Here is a 19,720-nt window from a genome sequence, read left to right on the forward strand (position 1 = left end):
AGCAATCAAGTCCCTTGTTTCCCGCCGGATTATCTCCATTCTCAGGCACAAGTAAAAGCAGAGGAAATTGGTTTCCATATGCCAGAAATGGACCTAAAAGACATATTTAAATTAATATATGCAGTTCCACCTCAGGCAGAAAAGCTACATCCAGAATGTATCCCAGTTTGAACACTGCATAGCTGTGTGACTGGAATACATCCTTTCATCTCTTGGGTCTTGGGAATTCATTATAAATGGAGGCAAGGGCCAGATGGGTTGTCGGGTTTCTTCCAGAACCTATCCACTGTCCTCTTCTATCTCTGTGGAACTAGACCTGCACTGAGCTCTACGATTTCACCCTAGTCACCCAGGGCTTTTCTTTTTTCCCCCACTTCAGTAGCTGGGCTTTGCAAGAACGGTGGTATGGTCAAGGCCTTAAGACAAATGAGAGTCGATAATTAAACAAGTATTGCTTCCGATAAAACAGTGCAGATCAGTAGCCAAAAACCCTCAAAGGAAAAGAAGTCTGAGAACAAAATGAAATCCACACATTTCTTTCTCTTTAAAGGGAAACCGACCCGAGATGCCGAAGACAATGAAGATGGTCAAAGAAGACGACGTGCCCTTCACCTTGGGTCACCATGGTCTGCAGCCAGTGGCTTCCCGAGACCGGGATCCGCAGAGACACCCATTCCCAGAGGCTCTACGGGGTCCCTTTTCCCAGTTTCGTTACGAACCTGCTCCGGGAGACCTGGAAGGCTTCCCTGAGGCCTTCGAAGGAGGAGGAGGAGGAGGAGGAGGAGGAGGAGGCTCCCGGAAGCGGAAGAGCATGCCCACAAAGATGCCTTACAGCCACCCGGCGGCGGCGGGGGCGGCGGCGGCGGAAGGAGCAGCCACGCCGGCCCCTCGCCCGGAGCAGGGCAAAAGCCAGGGGCCTGCGAGCCTCCCCCTGCTCTTCCCGCCTCGCCCCAGCCCCAAGGGCGACTCGCAGATGATCGACCTGTGCCACGTGGGCTTCCAGTTCTACCGCACGCTGGAGCCCCTGGGCGCCAGGCCGGTCAAGCAAGAGCCCATCAAGCCCAGCGCCGTGTGGCCACCGCCCGCGGCCTCTCCTTTCCTGCCCGCCCCCTATCCTTACTACCCCAAGCTGCACCCGGGGCTCATGTTCCCTTTCTTCGTGCCCTCGTCCTCGCCTTTCCCCTTCGGCCGCCACGCGTTCCTGCCCAAGCATCCCCGTGGGGAGGAGGAAGCGGAGGAGGCGGAGGAGGCGGCGGCGCGCGCGCCACGGCGCAAAATCGAACCCACCGGAAGCATCGGCAGCAGCAGCATCGGCAGCAGCATCAGCAGCAGCATCGGCAGCAGCATCAGCAGCAGCATCGGCAGCAGCATCAGCAGCAGCAACAGCAGCAGCATCGGCAGCATGGTCGGCGGCGGCCGCCGCGGCGCGCTGGAGCAGAGCGGCCGCCCGAAGGTGGAGCGGGTGGACGTGAACGTGCAGATCGACGACAGCTACTACGTGGACGTGGGCGGCTCGCAGAAGCGCTGGCAGTGCCCCACGTGCGACAAGTCCTACACGTCCAAGTACAACCTGGTGACGCACATCCTGGGCCACAGCGGCATCAAGCCGCACGCGTGCGGCCGCTGCGGCAAGCTCTTCAAGCAGCTCAGCCACCTGCACACGCACATGCTCACGCACCAGGGCACGCGGCCGCACAAGTGCCAGGTGTGCCACAAGGCCTTCACGCAGACCAGCCACCTCAAGCGGCACATGATGCAGCACAGCGACGTGAAGCCGCACAACTGCCGCGTGTGCGGCCGCGGCTTCGCCTACCCGAGCGAGCTGCGCGCGCACGAGGCCAAGCACGCGGCGGGCGGGCGCGAGAACGTCTGCGTGGAGTGCGGCCTCGACTTCGCCAGCCTGGCGCAGCTCAAGCGGCACCTCACCACGCACCGGGGCCCCGTGCAGTACCACTGCTCCGACTGCGACAAGACCTTCCAGTACCCGAGCCAGCTGCAGAACCACATGATGAAGCACAAGGACATCCGCCCCTACATCTGCTCCGAGTGCGGCATGGAGTTCGTGCAGCCTCACCACCTCAAGCAGCATTCGCTCACCCACAAGGTAATGATGGGGTGGGAGGGGGTGGTGATGGCGTATGTGCGGGGTGTCTGGAGGTGGGGGCCGGTGGAGGGACGTGCCTTAGATGTGGAAGAGCTTTTGTGACCCTAGCCAAAGGGTGGCGAGGGTGGGGGGAGCTTCCTTCCCTCTCCGGAGACCTTGAGGTCCTCCTGCCTCAGCAAGGGATTCCCCAGACCACCCACATGCAAACCCTTGCCCCCCCCCCCACTGCCCCGATTGGCCTTGAGCCCAATGGGGGGGGGGGCTGCCAAAGACAATGGCTCACGTTGGCATAAGAGGGTGAGCAGGGGTGAAGGGAACAGACAGACAGTGGTTGTGCCCTTTGGCTGCCTCGACCCCAGATGGCCCTGGAATTTTGTTTCTAGAAACTTCATCGAGGCCACTAAGTGCAGGTTGTGTGTCATCGGAGCCGAGATCATCGTGAAGCCAGCCGGGGCCTTCTAGAGAGTTCTCTGGGTCTGCTGGAGCACGGGGCTGCCTTTGGCTTGTTTGCTGGCTCTCCTGTGACTTTCCATTGCGGGTGGCTCTGAGAGGGAGGAGAGCTGGGCCATGGGACTCAGGCTCCTGTTCCCTGGCTTGGCCTGCAGGTGACTTGTAGGAGACCCTTTGGGCCATGGCCTTCAAGGAGAACTACACGTCTAAGGCTCAAGGTTTCAGTCCCATTAGCAGCAAAAGCCCCAGAGTCCTTCAGTCTGAAACCAACTTGGCCCTAGAGGCGTCCAGAAATCTTACCCCAGCTGGGCCCACTTGGATCTGCATTGACCTGCCAAGAGGGGACTTTTTTTTTTTTTTTTTTTTGCCTCACTGACCCTTGACCTCAGTGGTTTTCTTGGCAGGAAAGGCTTCTAGGCAAGCCAGAATTTCTAACACATCCTTTAATGCTGAAAGGTCAGCCGAGGACTTCGCCCCCCGCTGAGATAATGCTTCCACTCTGCTCGAATGGGCTGCGTTTGTTAGGTTAGGGTAACAGTGCTTTCTGGATGGTGCAGCAGATGTCCTGGGGGACCAAAGGCACCTATAGATGCCCCCCTGAGGGGAGTGGCTTTGCCGAGCACAGGAGCCATCAACAAAAGACCCGCACGTGGGCTCAGGTCAGGGGCACCCGTGTGTGTGTGTGTGTGTGTGTGTGTGTGTGTGTAAACAAGAACCCGAAGTATGTTTTAGACCCTATGGATTCTATAAGATGGAAGAGAATGAAGTGTGAGAAACAGCTTGGGGTCTGAAGTCAGTGTCCCTGGATCAGGAAACACGGTGCCATTGTGCTCGCTGAACGCTGCTCTATGTTGGGTGCTTCGTGTCTCTTTGAATTCTTATTCCCAACAGCTCAGACGGAGACACCCCACTATGGGAGGTCTCTCTCTCTCTCTCAGGAACCCTGACGCCACACATAAGTTTTAAGTGCTGTACTCTCAAGACTCTCTCCTCCCCTGTCTCTTAGCCATCCTACAGGCTCATTCTCTGTAGTCGCAGACAGGCCTCGAACTCACAGTGATCCACCTCCCTCTGCCTTCTGAGAGCTGGGATTAAAGGCGGGCGCCACCACGCCCGGCCCACAGGCTCGTTCTCTGATTTCACTGGGCACCGCCGAGGTGCGGTAGCTGTCTTTAAGCCCCCGGGTTCCACCCAGGTTTCTTGCCCTCTTGCCCTCTTCTGAGTCTTTCTTTGAACACAGAATTCTTTCTAAAGAATTCTCAACTTCTCCTCCGTCCCAGGATACCTGGATCATCATTAAGCCCAGAGAAAGATCTTTTAATCTCCCTGTCTTTTCCTTTGTGTCTGTCACTGCCTTATACATGCAGGCATCGTGCTCCTGGGCTCTCCCCACCCTCCCCCCAGCCCCAGAGAACATCTGGACAGAAGAGAGCTGCTGTAGCAAATTTTCAAGCTCTTCGAGAAAACGTGTGCTATTGGCTTCGTAATTTTAAACCCACTGAATATGCAGTACATTTAAAAGTTCGTCTTAGAGGCCATTAAATTCTAATTTCCCGAGGAGGTTGATTCTAGGTCTTTTTATTAGAATAAATTCATGCTTGTCTGTAATCACTTAAGCTAGAAATTAGGGTTGTCAAGATTTGCTATTTTCATCTTGAGAAAGAGAAATCTTCACCAGGAAAAGCCATGGGACTCACTTTTTTCATTTAAATTATTTATTTATTTGAGAGAGAGAGGGAGAATGAGCACACCAGGGCCTTTAACCACTGTAAATGAATTCCAGATGCATGTGCCCCTTGTGCAGCTGGCTTATTTGGGCACTGGGGAATTGATCCTGTGTCCTTAGGCTTCTCAGGCAAACACCTTAACCACTAAATCTCTTCAGCCCAGGACTCACTTTTTTGTTGTTGTTGTTTGTTTTATTTTTATTTATTTGTTTGAGAGTAACATACAGAGAGAGAAAGAAGCAGAGAGAGAGAGACAGACAGACAATGGGCGCGCCAGGGCCTCCAGCCACTGCAAATGAACTCCAGACGCGTGCGCCCCCTTGTACATCTGGCTAATGTAGATCCTGGGGAATCGAGCCTTGAACCAGAGTCCTTAGGCTTCACAGGCAAGCGCTTAACCACTAAGCCTTCTCTCCAGCCCATGGACTCAGGTTTTAAATGTTTCATAGGCAGTAAATGGCTGGTAGACAGATGAATCCACCCTTTAGTGCTTTGGGCTCATCCAAACGAGGGAGTGCTGTTCTTTTACCAACTTAAGTAAGTGGAAATACAGGTAGCCAGAGCAGAACTTGGAATCTCTCCTTTTCTGGGTCACTATGGAGACCAGGCAGTCTGGATTTTTGTTTGATTTTTCAAGGTAGGATCTCACTGTAGACCAGGCTGATTTGGAATTCACAATCCTCCAACTCTGCTTCCCAAGTGCTGGGATTAAAGGAGCGGGCCACCACGCCCAGCTCAGTCTGGATTGATTTTTTTTTGGTTTTTCGAGGTAGGGTCTTGCTCTAGCTCAGGCTGACCTGGAGTTCACTATGTAGTCTTAGGGTGTCCTTGAACTCAACTCACAACGATCCTCCTACCTCTGTCTCCCAAGTGCTGGGATTAAAGGCGTGCACCACCACACCCAGATCATTCTGGATTTTTAAGGTGCCAATTTAGCAACTTGTCCTAATCCTTGTTTTGTTGCTGCTGTTCTTTGATTCTTCCTTTTCCAAAGTCATTCTCACCTGGTACAGTGGCCCCACACCTATTGTCCTAGTGACTCAGGAGGCTGAAGTTAGAGGACTTACTTGAGTCCAGGAGTTCAATACCAGTCCTGGCCACGTAGTCGGGTATGTCAACCCTTAAGCATTCAAGTGCTGCTCTGTAGACAGCAAGGAAACTAGGCAATCTTCAGTCCTGTTTTCTAACTCAGAAAGCTGGTTTTTGATAAATTTCTCCAACAGGAGCCACTAGACTAGAGGAAGTTCAGGAGCTATGTCCCCCAAGTCACTGTGGCCTGCGGGAACCCAGAGAGCCAACCAAGATGGTAACTATCTGGTGGCATTTGAGTATGGCAAGGAGGAGTTCTCTTTGGAGATTTTTGAGTCCATTAGTGAGAACTCAAGAGGACATTGGTCCTTTTCTGAAAAATAATACCAGTTTAGAAGGTTTATATTTATTTACTTTTGAAGATATATTCTGTGTTAATTATTTACGTATTTGAGAGAGAGGGAGAAAGAGGCAGAGAGAGAGAATGGGTGCACCAGGGCCTCCAGCCACTGCAAACAAACGCCAGATGCATGGGCCCCCTTGTGCATCTGGTTTACGTGGGTCCTGGGGAATTGAACCAGGGTCCTTTGGCTTTGCGGCCAAGTGCCTTAACCATTAAACCATCTGTCCAGTCCGGTTTTATTATTATTTTTTATTGTCATGAAAGTCAGATTGTAGACTCATTTCACATTCAGTGCTCTTCCCTAAACCCACTAATCCGTTAGGACTGTCACTGCAGAGTTAACCCCAGCAGCAGCAGGAATAGCAAAAAGCTCTGGCCTTCTTTGCTGCAGTGGTCTGGTTAGTTTTATGTTGCTCAAAAGAAAAAAAGATTATATAACCCAAACTTTTCAAGGAAAACATTTAACGTGGCAAAACTATGCATTTGGAGCTTGACTTCTCTCACCAAGACCCTCGTGGACTTAATGTAGCACAAGGGGGAAAAAAGCCAATTATCCCCCTGAAAGCCCGTTACCTATTCAGCTCTAAAGTTTTTTTTTTAAGTATTTTGTTTTCATTTATTTATTTGAGACAGAGGAAGAGGCAGAGAGAGGGAAAGAGAGAGTGGAGGCGCGCCAGGGCCTCCAGCCACTGCAAACAAACTCCAGACGCGTGCGCTCCCTCGTGCATCTGGCTTCCGTGGGTCCTGGGGATTTGAACCGAGGTCCTTTGGCTTTTCAGGCAAGCGCCTTAACTGCTAAGTCATCCCTCCAGCCCAGCTCTCAAGTTTTTGAATCTTGCCTCTCCGCAGGGCGTGAAGGAGCACAAGTGTGGGATTTGCGGCCGGGAGTTCACCCTGCTGGCCAACATGAAGAGGCACGTGCTCATCCACACCAACATCCGAGCCTACCAGTGTCACCTGTGCTACAAGAGCTTCGTGCAGAAGCAGACCCTCAAGGCGCACATGATCGTCCACTCCGACGTGAAGCCTTTCAAATGCAAGGTGAGAAAAGGGGGAGGACGCAGGGCGGTGCAGATGACTGACAGGCAAGAACCCCTGGGAGCAGCCCGTTGTTTCTTTAGAGGCTCAGAGTAGATCCATGGCCAAGTCCCATCTTCCACCGTATGTCTGCAGTCCTTGGCTGGCTCCCGACCTTGTTTGTGTCACGGTGGCATTAGTGCCTGTGGGGTAGAGGCAGGCAGTCGGGGAAGGCCTATTGGAGAGTCTGAAGGTGACAAAAAGAACTGTTCTATGGCAAAAAAAAAAAAAAAAAAAAACCACCACCAGATGTGGCCTTGTTCCCTTTACCGACCAATGAGTAGGACACAAAAGGGAATCACAGAATCACCTAGCCAGCCCCTGTCTATCCCCTGCCTTCCTTCCCTCCCTCTTGACACATGGGCTGAACGTAGTGATTTGAAAACAGCATCCCGGAGAGGATCCCGGTGTGCGGCTCCCGTCCCTCGGGGTGAAGGCTCGCCGGCGAGGTTTCTGATTCGTGAGATCACTGCAGCAATGTTCATAACTACCAAGTTGTGGAATCAACCTAGACATCCATCAGGGGATGAGTGGGTACAGAAAGCATGGTGCTGAGTGAGCAGGGAACACTGTGGAGTCATAAAAAGAATGAACATGGATGGAAGACATTAGGTGACATGTAATAAACCGGGCACACAGAGGAAATACTGCACGGGCTCACTCAGACATGGACGTCAAACGAGTTGATCTCGTAGAAATGGAAAATAGGACCGTGGTTATCGAAGGATGGGAAGGCAAGGAGGGAGAAGAGTCAGTGAGGGGCTCGGGAACATAATTAATCAGGAGAACTATTCTGTAGCATGACATAGCAAGGGAATGAGTTGAGGAGTGCACGTTTAAAGTAGCCCAAAGCAGGGCTGGAGAGATGGCGTAGCGGTTCAGCGCTTGCCTGTGAAGCCTAAGGACCCCGGTTCGAGGCTCGGTTCCCCAGGTCCCACGTTAGCCAGATGCACAAGGGGGCGCACGCGTCTGGAGTTCGTTTGCAGAGGCTGGAAGCCCTGGCGCGCCCATTCTCTCTCCCTCTATCTGTCTTTCTCTCTGTGTCTGTCTCTCTCTCTCTCTCTCTCAAATAAATAAATAAATAAATTTAAAGTAGCCCAAAGCAAGGATTTGGACTGCTTGCAACATGAAGAAATGAAAGGTGGGTTAAGTGATAGATATACTCTCCACCCTGATCTGATCCCACGTTGTATACATGCCTCCAAGAATCACACTGTACCTCACCATATGCACAGTTAGTACATGCACAGTTAGTACAATGCAAAATATTCTAAACAACCAAAAAGGAGGAGGAAAGACATTCCAAGACTAGCCTTTCAGAGGACCTCAAAAATGCTTGCCTGGGCCAAGAAATAACTGTGAGCCCAGTCACCTAGAGTATTAATTTTTTTCCTAAGTGCCATGTGGCACAGGGACTGGGCAGTTCTGTTGGATGTTTTTGTTTTGTTTTTGTTTTTCAAGGTAGGGTCTCACTCTTGCCCAGGCTGACCTGGAATTCACTATGTAGTCCCAGCATGGCCTCAAACTCATGGCGATCCTCCTACCTCTGCCTCCTGAGTGTTAGGATTAAAGGTGTGCGCCACCACGCCTGGCTCTGTTGGATTTTTAAAAAAATATATTTTATTTATTTATTTGACAGAGAGAATGGGCACACCAGAGCCTGTAGCCACTGCAAACAAAGTCCAGACACATACACCACCTTGCTTAGCGTGTGTACTGGGGAATTGAACCTGGGTCCTTTGGCTTTGCAGGCAAGCACCGTAACGGCTAAGCCATCTCTCCAGCCCAAATCTTTATTTTACTAGCTGAGAAAAGGTGCAAGGCAGAAATCTGTAAAAGCTCGAGGCCCTGGTACCCCTCAGAAGGGCGTGGCTGGCAGAGGCGACCCCCCCAGCACCGCTTCCCTCAGCCTCTAAAAGGAGCTGGCATGTTGCTGGGCAGTCTGAGGACTCTGACGATGGTTGTCATCCTAATCATGAAGAGACTTTTCCCAGCCCAGAAAAGAGGGAAATATCACAGTCAGACATCAGTGCCGCATTTTAGTTTAGTTTTGTTTTTTTCCTTTCCTGTTATACAGCCTGTATGCTGGGGTGACATACTTTGTGCGTCCAAAACCCGTGAAATTGGGTTCCCTCCTTCCACGCGCAGGCATTGCTTTCATCCCTCAACAGCATGGCCCCCCACTTGAAGGAACCCCCTGCGAAGTTAACTTCTTTCCTGTGTTGGCAATTCCTCGCCGGGGTGAGGGGTCAGGAACCAGAGCTTCCCTAGGCTGTGTGGGCATTGTCTGGAGGAGGGAGAGGGGGCCTTCCCCCCACCCAGCCCTCTTCCTGCCACCCACTTCTGTTTCCCCCTCCTTTCCTCCAGGTTCCCAGCGGCTTGAAAGTCAGCTTAGGTCCATCTTAAGTCAGGCGGGCTAAAGGGGCAGGAAGCAGCCTGCGAGGCGGGCTGCATCATTTTCAGGGCTCAGTGTAAAACAGGAATGCAAGGCTTGTCAGTGGGAACAGCATTAAATGAATCCCAAGACGTTCTTGATGGGGGGGCGGGGGGCCAGCCCATGTTGAACATCTGTGGAAGCACTGAACTCCACAACGCACCTCTTCTTTTGTCACGCCAGACACTTCTGTGATTTCCTCCCCACTCCGTGGAGCATCTTGGTGCTACACCCTCCGAAGCTTTTGCCTTCTCTGTGTTAGGTTTTGCTCACAGATATCAAGCAGGAAACCATATATAGAGAGAGAGTTGTTGCAATACAAAAGGAGCCGCTGCTCAGCTTCTCTGAAGAAACCCACAGCTGTCTGGTCCAGCCACCTGCCCCGTGCAGGCAGGCAGAAAATCCCACTCAAATGGGGACACACTCAGTAGAGGGAGTGTGGGGTTTGGGTGCTGAAACAGTTCTATTTGTCTACCCCTCAAAAGCCTGAAGAGTCTCCTAGGCCAGATAGTACCTAAAGATCTAGAAAGTTCTCTGGTACCAGTGCACAGAAAACTGCATAGAGCAGTATGGTTTGGGCCTAGTGATTGAGTGAGGCAGTCTAGCTGGATTTTTTAAACTATTTATTTATTTATTTATTTGAGAGGGAGAAAGAGGCAGAGAGAGAGAATGGGTATGCCAGGGCCTCTAGCCACTGCAAACAATCTCCAGATGCATGCGCCCCCTTGTGCATCTGGCTAATGTGGGTCCTGGGGAATCGAGCCTCAAACTAAGGTCCTCTGGCTTTGCAGACAAATGCCTTAACCTCTAAGCCGTCTCTCCAGCCCCTGGATTTTTTTAAAATTTGTTTATTTATTTATTTGAGAGCATCAGACAGAGAGAGAGAGAAAGAATGGGTGCATCAGGGCCTCCAGCCACTGCAAATGAACTCCAGATGCATGCACCACCTTGTACATATGGCTTACGTGGGTCCTGGGGAATCAAACCTTGAACTGGGATCCTTAGACTTCACAGAAAAGCGCTTAATAGCTAAGCCATCTCTCTAGCCCCTAGCTGGATGTTTTTGACCTCCATTCACAGACACCTGTGTCCTCCATCACCCTAGTTACATGGTTCCTAGGGCATGGTGTGGTCAGCTCTGTGGTTCAGAAACTCCTGTTTCTCTCCTGAGAATTGGTCTCCAGGGGCTGGAGAGATGGCTTAGAGGTTAAGGCATTTGCCTGCAAAGCCAGAGGACCCCAGTTTGAGGCTCGATTCCCCAGGACCCACATTAGCCAGATGCACAAGGGGGCGCGTGCATCTGGAGTTAGGCTCTGAATACCTTGCCTACACCAGCAGATCACATATGACAGACAGTGTCTATATAATGGAATTCCAGCTTTGAAGAGATGTGCAGTTTGTATTTCACACCGGGTACAGGAATTGGACCAGTCATCTTCAAAGATCACTTGTCCCCGGCAGGAACATCCTGCCAGGAAGTCAAGCCATAGGCAAAGAGGCTACTTAGAGAGCATTATCTGTTATTAAACAATTGGAAAATAAGGGAAATTTATTGGTGTGTGTACGCATGTATATGAACTTCTCTTATTATTATTTTTTATGAGATAGGATCTCTCATGGAGATACGCTAGCCAGCAAGCCCTAGGGATGCACCCATGCCTGGCTTCCCAGTGCTGGAATGATACAGATGCATGTCACCATGCCTTGTATCTTACACGGGTGCTGGAAATCCAAACCCAGGTTCTCATGCTGATTCAGCAAGCACTCCACCCACTCCGCCATGCCCACCCCCAATAAAGGGCACTTTGCCAAGCTCAGGTAACCCATCTCCGTTCTCAGACATTTCTGAAACAACAATGTAGATGCCAGTCACCTTAATCCAGCACCCCCCCCCCCCGCGAAAGGACCAGAAACATTCAGCCAGCTTCTTTCACTCCCCGCTTTCCTCTCCCTGCAAAGTGTCACCCTCGGGGCTCTTTTGGTGCCATCCCCTTCTTCATTGCAACAGACTTTCGGAGCACATATGCACTTACAAGTCACAGAAGTTCCTTCATGTGCCTAGAAACTGTAAGACGGCCGTGTTGAGACAGTGTCCCTTAAGCCTTGCTTCCCACCCGCATCATACTGGCGTTTTGGAACCCTGGCTCTGGAGGAAGGTCACGGTGGGGATGATTTGTAACCAACAGAGACAGATGGCCGGTTGGCCGCCTGATTTTATTGGGAGGCAGACCCAGACAGCTAACCCTAAGTCTGATGGTGGTAACAAGGAAGAGTCCTTGTCCTACCGTGACTGACACGCTGCAAAAGTGCAGCCACATCCCAACTGTCAACTCTGTCTCCTTTGCCCAAAAACTTGCAACAGGAAAGATTCTTTTAGTGGCAGCATCTAGTTTCTTTGGATTCTCACCATGAATATCTCCTCCTGGTATAAATCCTGCCTCCCTACGCCATGAATTAGTCTTAGTGGAAACAGCTGTCCTCCGTGAACAGAAATGCCCCCCTACCCCCCGGCCTGTGGGATTCAGCATTAACAATAGGATGGAAAATTAGAGGAGAGGAAAGGTTTCCATTCTATGTTTCTTTCTTTCTTATATTAAAAAAAGAAAGAAAAAAAAAAAAAAAACACTGCCCTTCTGGACTCTCGCTCTTGGCTCTGCTTCTGGACTCCTTGTGCCTTGGAGCCAGCTGGAGCCTGGCCAGAGACCCAGCCTGCAGACTCAGGCCATGTTTCAGAAGTATGCTTCCCACATTCTGCGTAAGCACCCAGGCCTCCATTTGGATACCATCCTCGCAGTGGCCACAGTCCATAAGAGCAGAGCAAAGAACCAGCTGCCGTCTTTGGAAAACCTGTCCAGGAAAAGCGGCCATCCAGAATTTCCGGGACAAATTCTCTTTTGAGACGGGTGAAGCCAGAAGCTGCCAAAGTTATGAATCACCAGGTCACCTGCAGCCCTCTCTGCCGGAGAGGGCTGAAGGCTGTGGAGGATGGCCCTGTTTGGAAGAGGGGTGAGGCCTCCTTGCAGAGGGCTTCCACCCTCACTGCCAGACTGGCTCCCGGGTCTTTGATGCACCGAAAGGAGGGAGACCGGATGGGGCATTTTGCCTGGGGTGCCTGGGGTCAGGGTTTTCAGGCTGGCGTGGAGGGAGTTAAGGCAGTGACCAGATAGCAGCCTTTGGGCAGCAAGGCCCTCCTCCTCGCCAGAAGGAAGGATATAGCCTATGAACTGCCTGCTTAACAATGCCTCACATGTCCCCAGGGGCCGCCTGCAAATAGATTTCATCTTGCTTTCTCTTGTACTTTTCAGAGCTTCCTGTTTTCTCACGGTCCTTTTGGACAGTTTATAGTCTCTCTCTTTCCCTCCCTCCCTCCCTCCCTCCCTCCCTCCCTGTCCCTTTGAGGAAAGGAACACCCATCTTATTAAAGAAGAGGCACACCGAGAAGGGGAGAGAGAAGAATGCAAGGGAAAGGCAGCTGAGCGGAGGCCATTCTCTCGGACTGGCTGCGAGCTCTTTGACCTTTCTTCCCTGATAGGAAAACGCAGCTTCCTGCGGCATCTCGGCTCTGAAGTTCATCTCAGGCGGCTGGAGTGAGGTCCAGGGTCGCTTGGCCTTCTGGGCCCCTGGTCTCAGCCAAGCGGCTGCCACTGCCATCGCCCCGTCTCTGACCATGTGTGATCTCTCTGTGGCAGCTGTTTGAGCCCTTGTCCTTAGCCTTGCCTGGCACCTCAGGCATGGGAAACAAGGGCGTAGATGAGAAAGGGCACCAGGAGGCCAGATTAGGGACACGTGCCAGCTGTTTCAAGGGTGGCCTGAGGCCTGGGGAGCCAGATGTGGGCTCTCCCCAAGACCTGTGTTTGACGGTGAATCTCCTATTTCCACACATACCCTGGGCTGGGTTTCTACTGGGCCCCAGGTCAGCTGGCAGAGCTATTATTCCTCACTGGTACTTCCTTTGATGTTTGCTCCAAAGAATTTGGTTTGAAAGGACAGCGCCCTCATCTTCAAAGATCTTTCTATTTCTGGAATGTTAGAGTCTACTAAGCATCCCGTGATGACAGTAACAAAAACTAGTTTGCCAAGAATTTTACACCAGTTATCTCATTTGGTCCTCTCAACAGCTTGGTTAAGACATTGTTTAATATTAATATCTTAATACTTTATTTATTTGAGAGAGAGAATGGGTACACCAGGGCCTCTAGCCAGTACAAAAATACTCTAGATCAGTGTGCCACCTTGTGCATCTGGCTTCATGTGGGTACTGAGGAATCAAACTTGGGTCCTTAGGCTTTGCAGGCAAGCGCCTTAACCACTAAGCCACCTCTCCAGCCCAATATTAATATTTTATATAAGAGAACACAAAGCCAGTTCTCTGCTTCTGGGTTATCTCTGTCACCTCTCTATTTTCTCAAAACCTAATGATCCATCCAACCCATTTTTAAAGGATGGATATAAACATTTGTTCTTATTCTATTTTTCTTCTTTCAAGGTAGGGTCTCGCTGTAGCCCAGGCTCAGCTGGAATTCACTCTGCAAGCCTCAGGGTGGCCTTGAACTCACAGTGATCTTCCTACCTGAGCCTCCCTAGTGCTAGGACTAGAGACATGCACCAAAATAGCTGCTTTTAAGCCGTGTGTGGAAGCACATGCCTTTAATCCCATCACTTGGGAGGTAGAGCTAGGAGGATCACCATGAGTTCAAGGCCACCCTGAGATTACATAGTGAATTCCAGGTCAGCCTGGGCTAGAGCGAGACCCTGCCTTGAAAAACCAAAAAATAATTAAAATAATAATAATAATAATAAAATAGCTGCTCTTTCCTTCTAGTCTAACTCCACTCCGCAAATGCAGACTGCTTGGAGCTAAAACCCCAGACTCCATCATTTGTTGGCTCTAGCCTCTTTCTGAGAAGTCTCTCTTTGGCTTTCAGAGGCATGAACTGTCTCTCCACACTTGTGCATTGTCCAGTGAGGATAAATATCTGGGAAAGATGAGGAGGCCATATGCTCTGGATAGGGACCGCAGGACTGGGCGGAGGGCCACAGGCCTATAGGAGAAAGCCAGGTGATCCCTTCTAAGATGGACTGGGGCAGAAGGCCTGAGTCCTGAGTCACGTGGCCCCATCCTGTCAGTGAGGATTGTAGCTTGCAAACTAATGTGTTGAGTTACTGGAGAAAGGACAATGGCTGCTCTTTAGAATTCTTCATGGGGTTTCTTGACTTGCTTATACAGTCTCCCAACATAGTGTTTAGCTATACATTGAGTGCAGTACAGATGTGTCCCTGAACCTAAGACTGAGATTGGTTTCAAAGAAAAGGGGGTGGTCTTATACTGAAGACTACCTGGGACATTTTGAGACTCCCCAAATACCTTTTAGAGTTAACATACCCTCCACTTAGCCCAGGAGAAACTCCCCATTGGCACATCCAGTAAGCTATCATGAGTCATGCAGAATAATTGTAATATATAAAAATTAAACCTCACCAGCAGCCCAGAGGCCAGTCACCCCACATAATGAATGGACTTTCCCTCAGGCCATCAGTCTTCACAACAGGAGACAATATCATTTCATGGTCAGTGTCCCCAAGAACCGCTAAAATGTCTCAAGAAGTTTAGTATTGAACTAATTGAGCCAGAAAAAAAAAAAAAAAACACTTTAGAGTAAAACAATTTATTAGACTGTCATAATGGGTCCTAAAAGGAAGTTGGCTAGAGACTGAAAAAGAACCTGGGATATGCCCAGATGGTGCTCATGCCTCACTGTAGACTTGGGGGGGCTGGGGAGCTGAGAGGGAGGATCTTGGAGCTGGTGACTGGAGAATCTTCCCAGACACTTGAGTCCCAGTAACTATGACAGCCACAAACAGTTAGCCCTAATCCCAATAGGACTAATTACTTTGCCTGTGATATCAGATTGGCTGACGTGCCTGAAAATATTTAATGAAGAGACTTTATCCTTATGTTCAAATCCAAAACAAAATACGGGCTGGGGAGATGGCTAAGCAGTTCAAGGCACTTGCTTACAAAGCCTGGAGGCCTGGGTTTGAATTCCCAGTACCCACATAAAGCCAGATGCACAAAGTGGCACGTGTGATGTGTTGAGTTCGTTTTCAGTGGCTCTGTGCCCTGGTGTGCCCATTCTCATTCTCTCTTCCTCTTCTTGCAAATAAGTCAATAAAATTACTTTAAAGAACAAGACACATGACACCCTTCTTCAAGCTAAGGCTAAAATATCATCTCTTTTCAAAAGCTTTTTCAAGCCATACCAACTTCTAACATCTCAGTATCCACAGGTAATAACTAAAGGATGAATTTCTCCCAGCATGGAAGCAAAGTGTCCTGCTTCTAAGGAAGAAGTGTGGGAACTACTCATGTGACAGAAATAGGGAAAAAGAATGAAAAAGAAATGAGTGAAGCATGTTTATTTTTTGTATATCTGAGCTAATATTCCACTTCTTCAAGACACGTTCCTCTCTGATGTCTCCTTGTTTAAGTCTGAAATTCATCCCAACAATTTGTAAATTAAAACTTAGAAACACATGATCCTGTAGAGTGCTACGGAAGAGTTCTGTTTCGGGGTGTGTGTGCTGGGGGTGGGGGGCAACCTTGTGGCTTCTGATGTCCACTGGTCTGAGTTTTTATCCCAAATTGCAGCGCCCACTAGCTGTGAGTCCTGGTCCAGTAACTTGAGTCTTCAGTTTACCTATCTGTAAAATAGGGCTGGTAGCAACGGCACCTAATAAGATCAATGAGAGAATCAAATAAGATATTCATTGGCATATTTAGAATGGTGTCCTTCATTTTTTAATATTTAATTAATGTATTTATTTGCAAGGTACTAGAGAGAAAGAGAGAGAGAGAGAGTTAATGAGAGAAAGGGAATGGGCCTCCCAGGCTCTCCGGCCGCTGCAAATGAACTCCAGACACGTGTGCCACTTTGTGCATCTGGCTTTACGTGGGTATTGGGGAATTGAACCCTGGGGGTCATTAGGCTTTACAGGCAAGTCTTAACCGCTGAGCCATTTCTTCAGCCCCTGTCTTTCGTTTCTTAAGCAGCTTATGAGTATTGAATATGCAGTCTCCTCCTTACTATTGAGAAAAGCTCTGGGCTGGGGGTGAAGGCAGGGGAATCCCTAGGTTTTATTGTTGGTTAGGCAGTCCAGCCAAATAGATGACCTCCAGAGACCCTGTCTCAAAATAGAAGGTGGAGAGTGACTGAGGAAGACACGTGACACCAACTTTTATCCTCAACACGCATGAGCATACATGTGCACACATACACATGGGAAGACACAGACACACCCTCTGCATACACATACCCATGTGCCAAAAAGAAGGAAAAAGCACTAGAAGCTTTGTGATTTGGGTCTTGAGTTTAAAGGACCCCTGGACACTTTTGGTCGTCACAAATCCATCTTTCCTCTGAGCCTGAGCAGCCTCCAGTCCTTCCCTGACTTCCGGGAGAGCATCGTCCTTGGGACAAGAGCCAAGCAAGAGCAGAAGTAGATGTGGCCACAGCGTGTTGGTCCCTCGTTGGCTAGAATGCCACTTCTCCCTGGCAGGGTCACTGTGCTCTCGTCTCTGTCTCAACAGCTGTGTGGAAAGGAGTTCAACCGGATGCACAATCTTATGGGCCACATGCACCTGCACTCAGACAGCAAGCCCTTTAAGTGCCTCTACTGCCCCAGCAAGTTCACCCTGAAGGGCAACCTGACGCGCCACATGAAGGTCAAGCACGGAGTGATGGAGCGAGGCCTCCACTCTCAAGGTACCCCACCTGGCCCTGACAGGGAACCCCTGCCCACAGCACACAGTGGGCAACAAATGTGAGAGGACTGTACTTTCACGGGGCTTTGTTTCTAGAGATTTCTCCTTGTCGCACAAGGGAATACAGTTTTCAGGGTCACAGTGGAGCGACGGGAGCAGGCATGAGTAAAAAGGGCAGTGAGTAACAGCAAAGCATCGAGGCAGACTTGGGACCTAGGAAGGGTGCCATCGGGCGCTGTGGTCTGTTACTTTGTCCCAGACACTTCATGGGATGCCTTCTCTCCTTAAATCTTCACAACTACTCCCAGATGGAGAGCTCCTATTAAGTCTATTATTTTTTAATTTCCTGTTTTCGGTTTTAAATAGTTTTCATTCATTTATTTATTTATTTGAGAGGACCAGGGAGGAAGAAGCAGATATAGAGGGAGAAACGGGTACAACCAGGGCCTCCAGCCGCCGCAGATGAACTCCAGACACATGCGCCACCTTGTGCATCTGGCTTACGTGTGTCCTGGGGAATCGAACTTGGGTCCTTAGGCTCCATAGGCAAGTGCCTTAGCTGCTAAGCCATCTCTCCAGCTCCTGTTAAGTCTATTTTAAAGGTGAGGAAACCGAGCCTTCCACAGTTGCTTGGCCAAAAAGGGGCAGAGTCAGAATTTGAACTTTTTCTGACTCAAGTCGTTAACATATCCACTTCCCATTGCTGTTGGAGGCTGTGTAATTTTTCTTTCTTTTTTTTTAAACATAAAAAAAAAACAGATCTGCATGCTCTGCTGTCAACAGAAATGTGTTTGAAGCAGGCTTGGTCTCTCCTTGTTCACTCAGGGACAGTTTTCCTGCTGTGATGGGCCCCTAAGCTAAAAGGGCTTTATGTCTCTCTCACTAAATCATAAGTAATTAATACCTTTACCTCCTCAGCCTCAGGCTCTTAGCAGTGAAGAGCTTGCATTTCAGGTCTCCTGAATGCTGCAGGCTCCTTAGTCACCTAATCAAGCAGTCCTTCAATAAACAGGCAGTGAGGGCGCCCCTGGCCAGCACTGGGGCCGAGCAGAGGGAATGAGGCCGCCCCGGCCCTCCAGGTCTGAGTGTGGGAGAGAAGACAGACATGTTGACAGCGTTCTCCCCTTCCTCCAAGTTCAGGAGAGAGCCTGCATTCTCATTTTGTGTTCCAGCCGATCAAGGCTTGCAGGTGTCACATCACCTGCCGAGACCAACGAAATCTAAAGGCCGAGAGCTGGCATTCCAACTGGGGAATTTCTGATTCAAGCCTACGCTCAGCGCCCCAGGCAGAAACATGGGCGATGTGTTTGTGTGTACCGCTTGCAGGGTGAGGCAGACGGGCATTCCATTTCATAAAGTAAGACGTGCGCATCTGAAGGGAAGCCAGTGTGGCATTAGGACTTTTCTTTTTTTTTTACAACACCCCTGAGTTCACAGTGACTCTGAGAAAACAGATGATTACAGTCATCAGAAACAAGGGCTGGAGTTTATGTAAAAGCCTTAGAAAAATCCTAGAGCAGCATAGGAGAGAACTATTTTTTCTTGAAAAGACTTCTCCTCTCACATGATTTACTGAATCTCTACATGGCCTCTTCCTAAGCAAGGTCTGCATTTTTCCAGAAGAGGCCACAGACAACTGTCTGAAAACCTGATTTGGTTCCCCAAAGACTTGCTCCACATGGATGCTCTCACACCCTAACAGGCTCTGTCATCTGAGGGGAAAAAAGAGCACCACTATAGATCAGAGCTTGCTTTGAAAAATTTTTTATTTGCTTATTTATTTGAGAGAGAGAGAAAGAGGCAGATAGATGAGGGAGGGAGAGAGAATGGGTGCACCAGGGCCTCCGGCCACTGAAAACGAACTCCAGATGCGTGCGCCCCCTTGTGCATCTGGCTAACATGGGTCCTGGGGAATCGAACTTTGATCCGTTGACTTTGCAGGCAAGCGCCTTAACTGCTAAGCCATCTCTCCAGCCCCTGCTTTGAAAATTTTTTTAACAGATTTTTTTTTTTGAGGCAAGCCCAACAGACTGGCGTTTTGTTTTTTTTTTTTTAAATGAGAGACAGAAAGAAAAGAATTGGTGCACCAGGGCCTCCAGCCACTATAATCAAACTCCAGGCACGTGCGCCACCTTGTGCGTGTGTGCGACCTTGCACACTTGCGTCACTTTGTGTGTCTGGCTCACATAGGATCTGAAGAGTCAAACATGAGTCTGGTCCTTAGGCTTCTCAGGCAAGCACTTGAACTGCTAAGGCATCTCTCCAGCCCTTAACAGATTTTTAACAATGTTGTTGTCCTCACTTATAAGTGGTAGTGACCTTTCTATTGTCGATTTTTAATGGCTAAGAAATTAATGCTAAAAAGATGAAAAAGGCTGCACGTGGTGGTGCACGCCATGAATCCAAGCACTTGAGAGGCAGAGTTAGGAAGGTTGCTATGAGTTCAAAGCCACCCTGAGACTCCATAGTGAATTCCAGGTCAGCCTGAGCTAGAGCGAGACCCTACCTCAAGAAACCAAAATGAAATAAATAAAATAAAGATGAAAAAGATCTTCCTTGTCCCCTGACAAGGTTAAAAGTCTTAGGCAGCTGGCGAAGCTGCTTCAGGAGTTCCTGCCAGTCCTTTTTGGGCTGCTTCCTGGGCTCCTCCCTTCCTGTTTCTCATCTTGCCTCACCGGGCTAATCAAGGTGAAGGCCTGAAAGATGGAATGGAATGAGCTATGCTCACTGTGCA

The 19,720-nt window shown here is 49.7% G+C and overlaps 1 protein-coding gene across 1 annotated transcript in view; it reads left to right on the forward strand.

Annotated features, from left to right (window-relative positions):
* Positions 1–19,720, forward strand: part of Znf366 (zinc finger protein 366) — a 79,869-nt gene that overhangs the window by 57,873 nt on the left and 2,276 nt on the right. Inside the window, exons 2-5 of the mRNA XM_004651395.2 lie at positions 551–1,261; positions 1,454–2,104; positions 6,563–6,754; positions 16,813–16,987. Coding sequence (XP_004651452.2) covers positions 566–1,261; positions 1,454–2,104; positions 6,563–6,754; positions 16,813–16,987 — 1,714 coding nt within the window. The 5' untranslated portion in view covers positions 551–565. The remainder of the gene's footprint in view (positions 1–550; positions 1,262–1,453; positions 2,105–6,562; positions 6,755–16,812; positions 16,988–19,720) is intronic.

This window comes from Jaculus jaculus, chromosome 14, assembly GCF_020740685.1.
Source record: "Jaculus jaculus isolate mJacJac1 chromosome 14, mJacJac1.mat.Y.cur, whole genome shotgun sequence".
NCBI lineage: Eukaryota > Metazoa > Chordata > Mammalia > Rodentia > Dipodidae > Jaculus > Jaculus jaculus.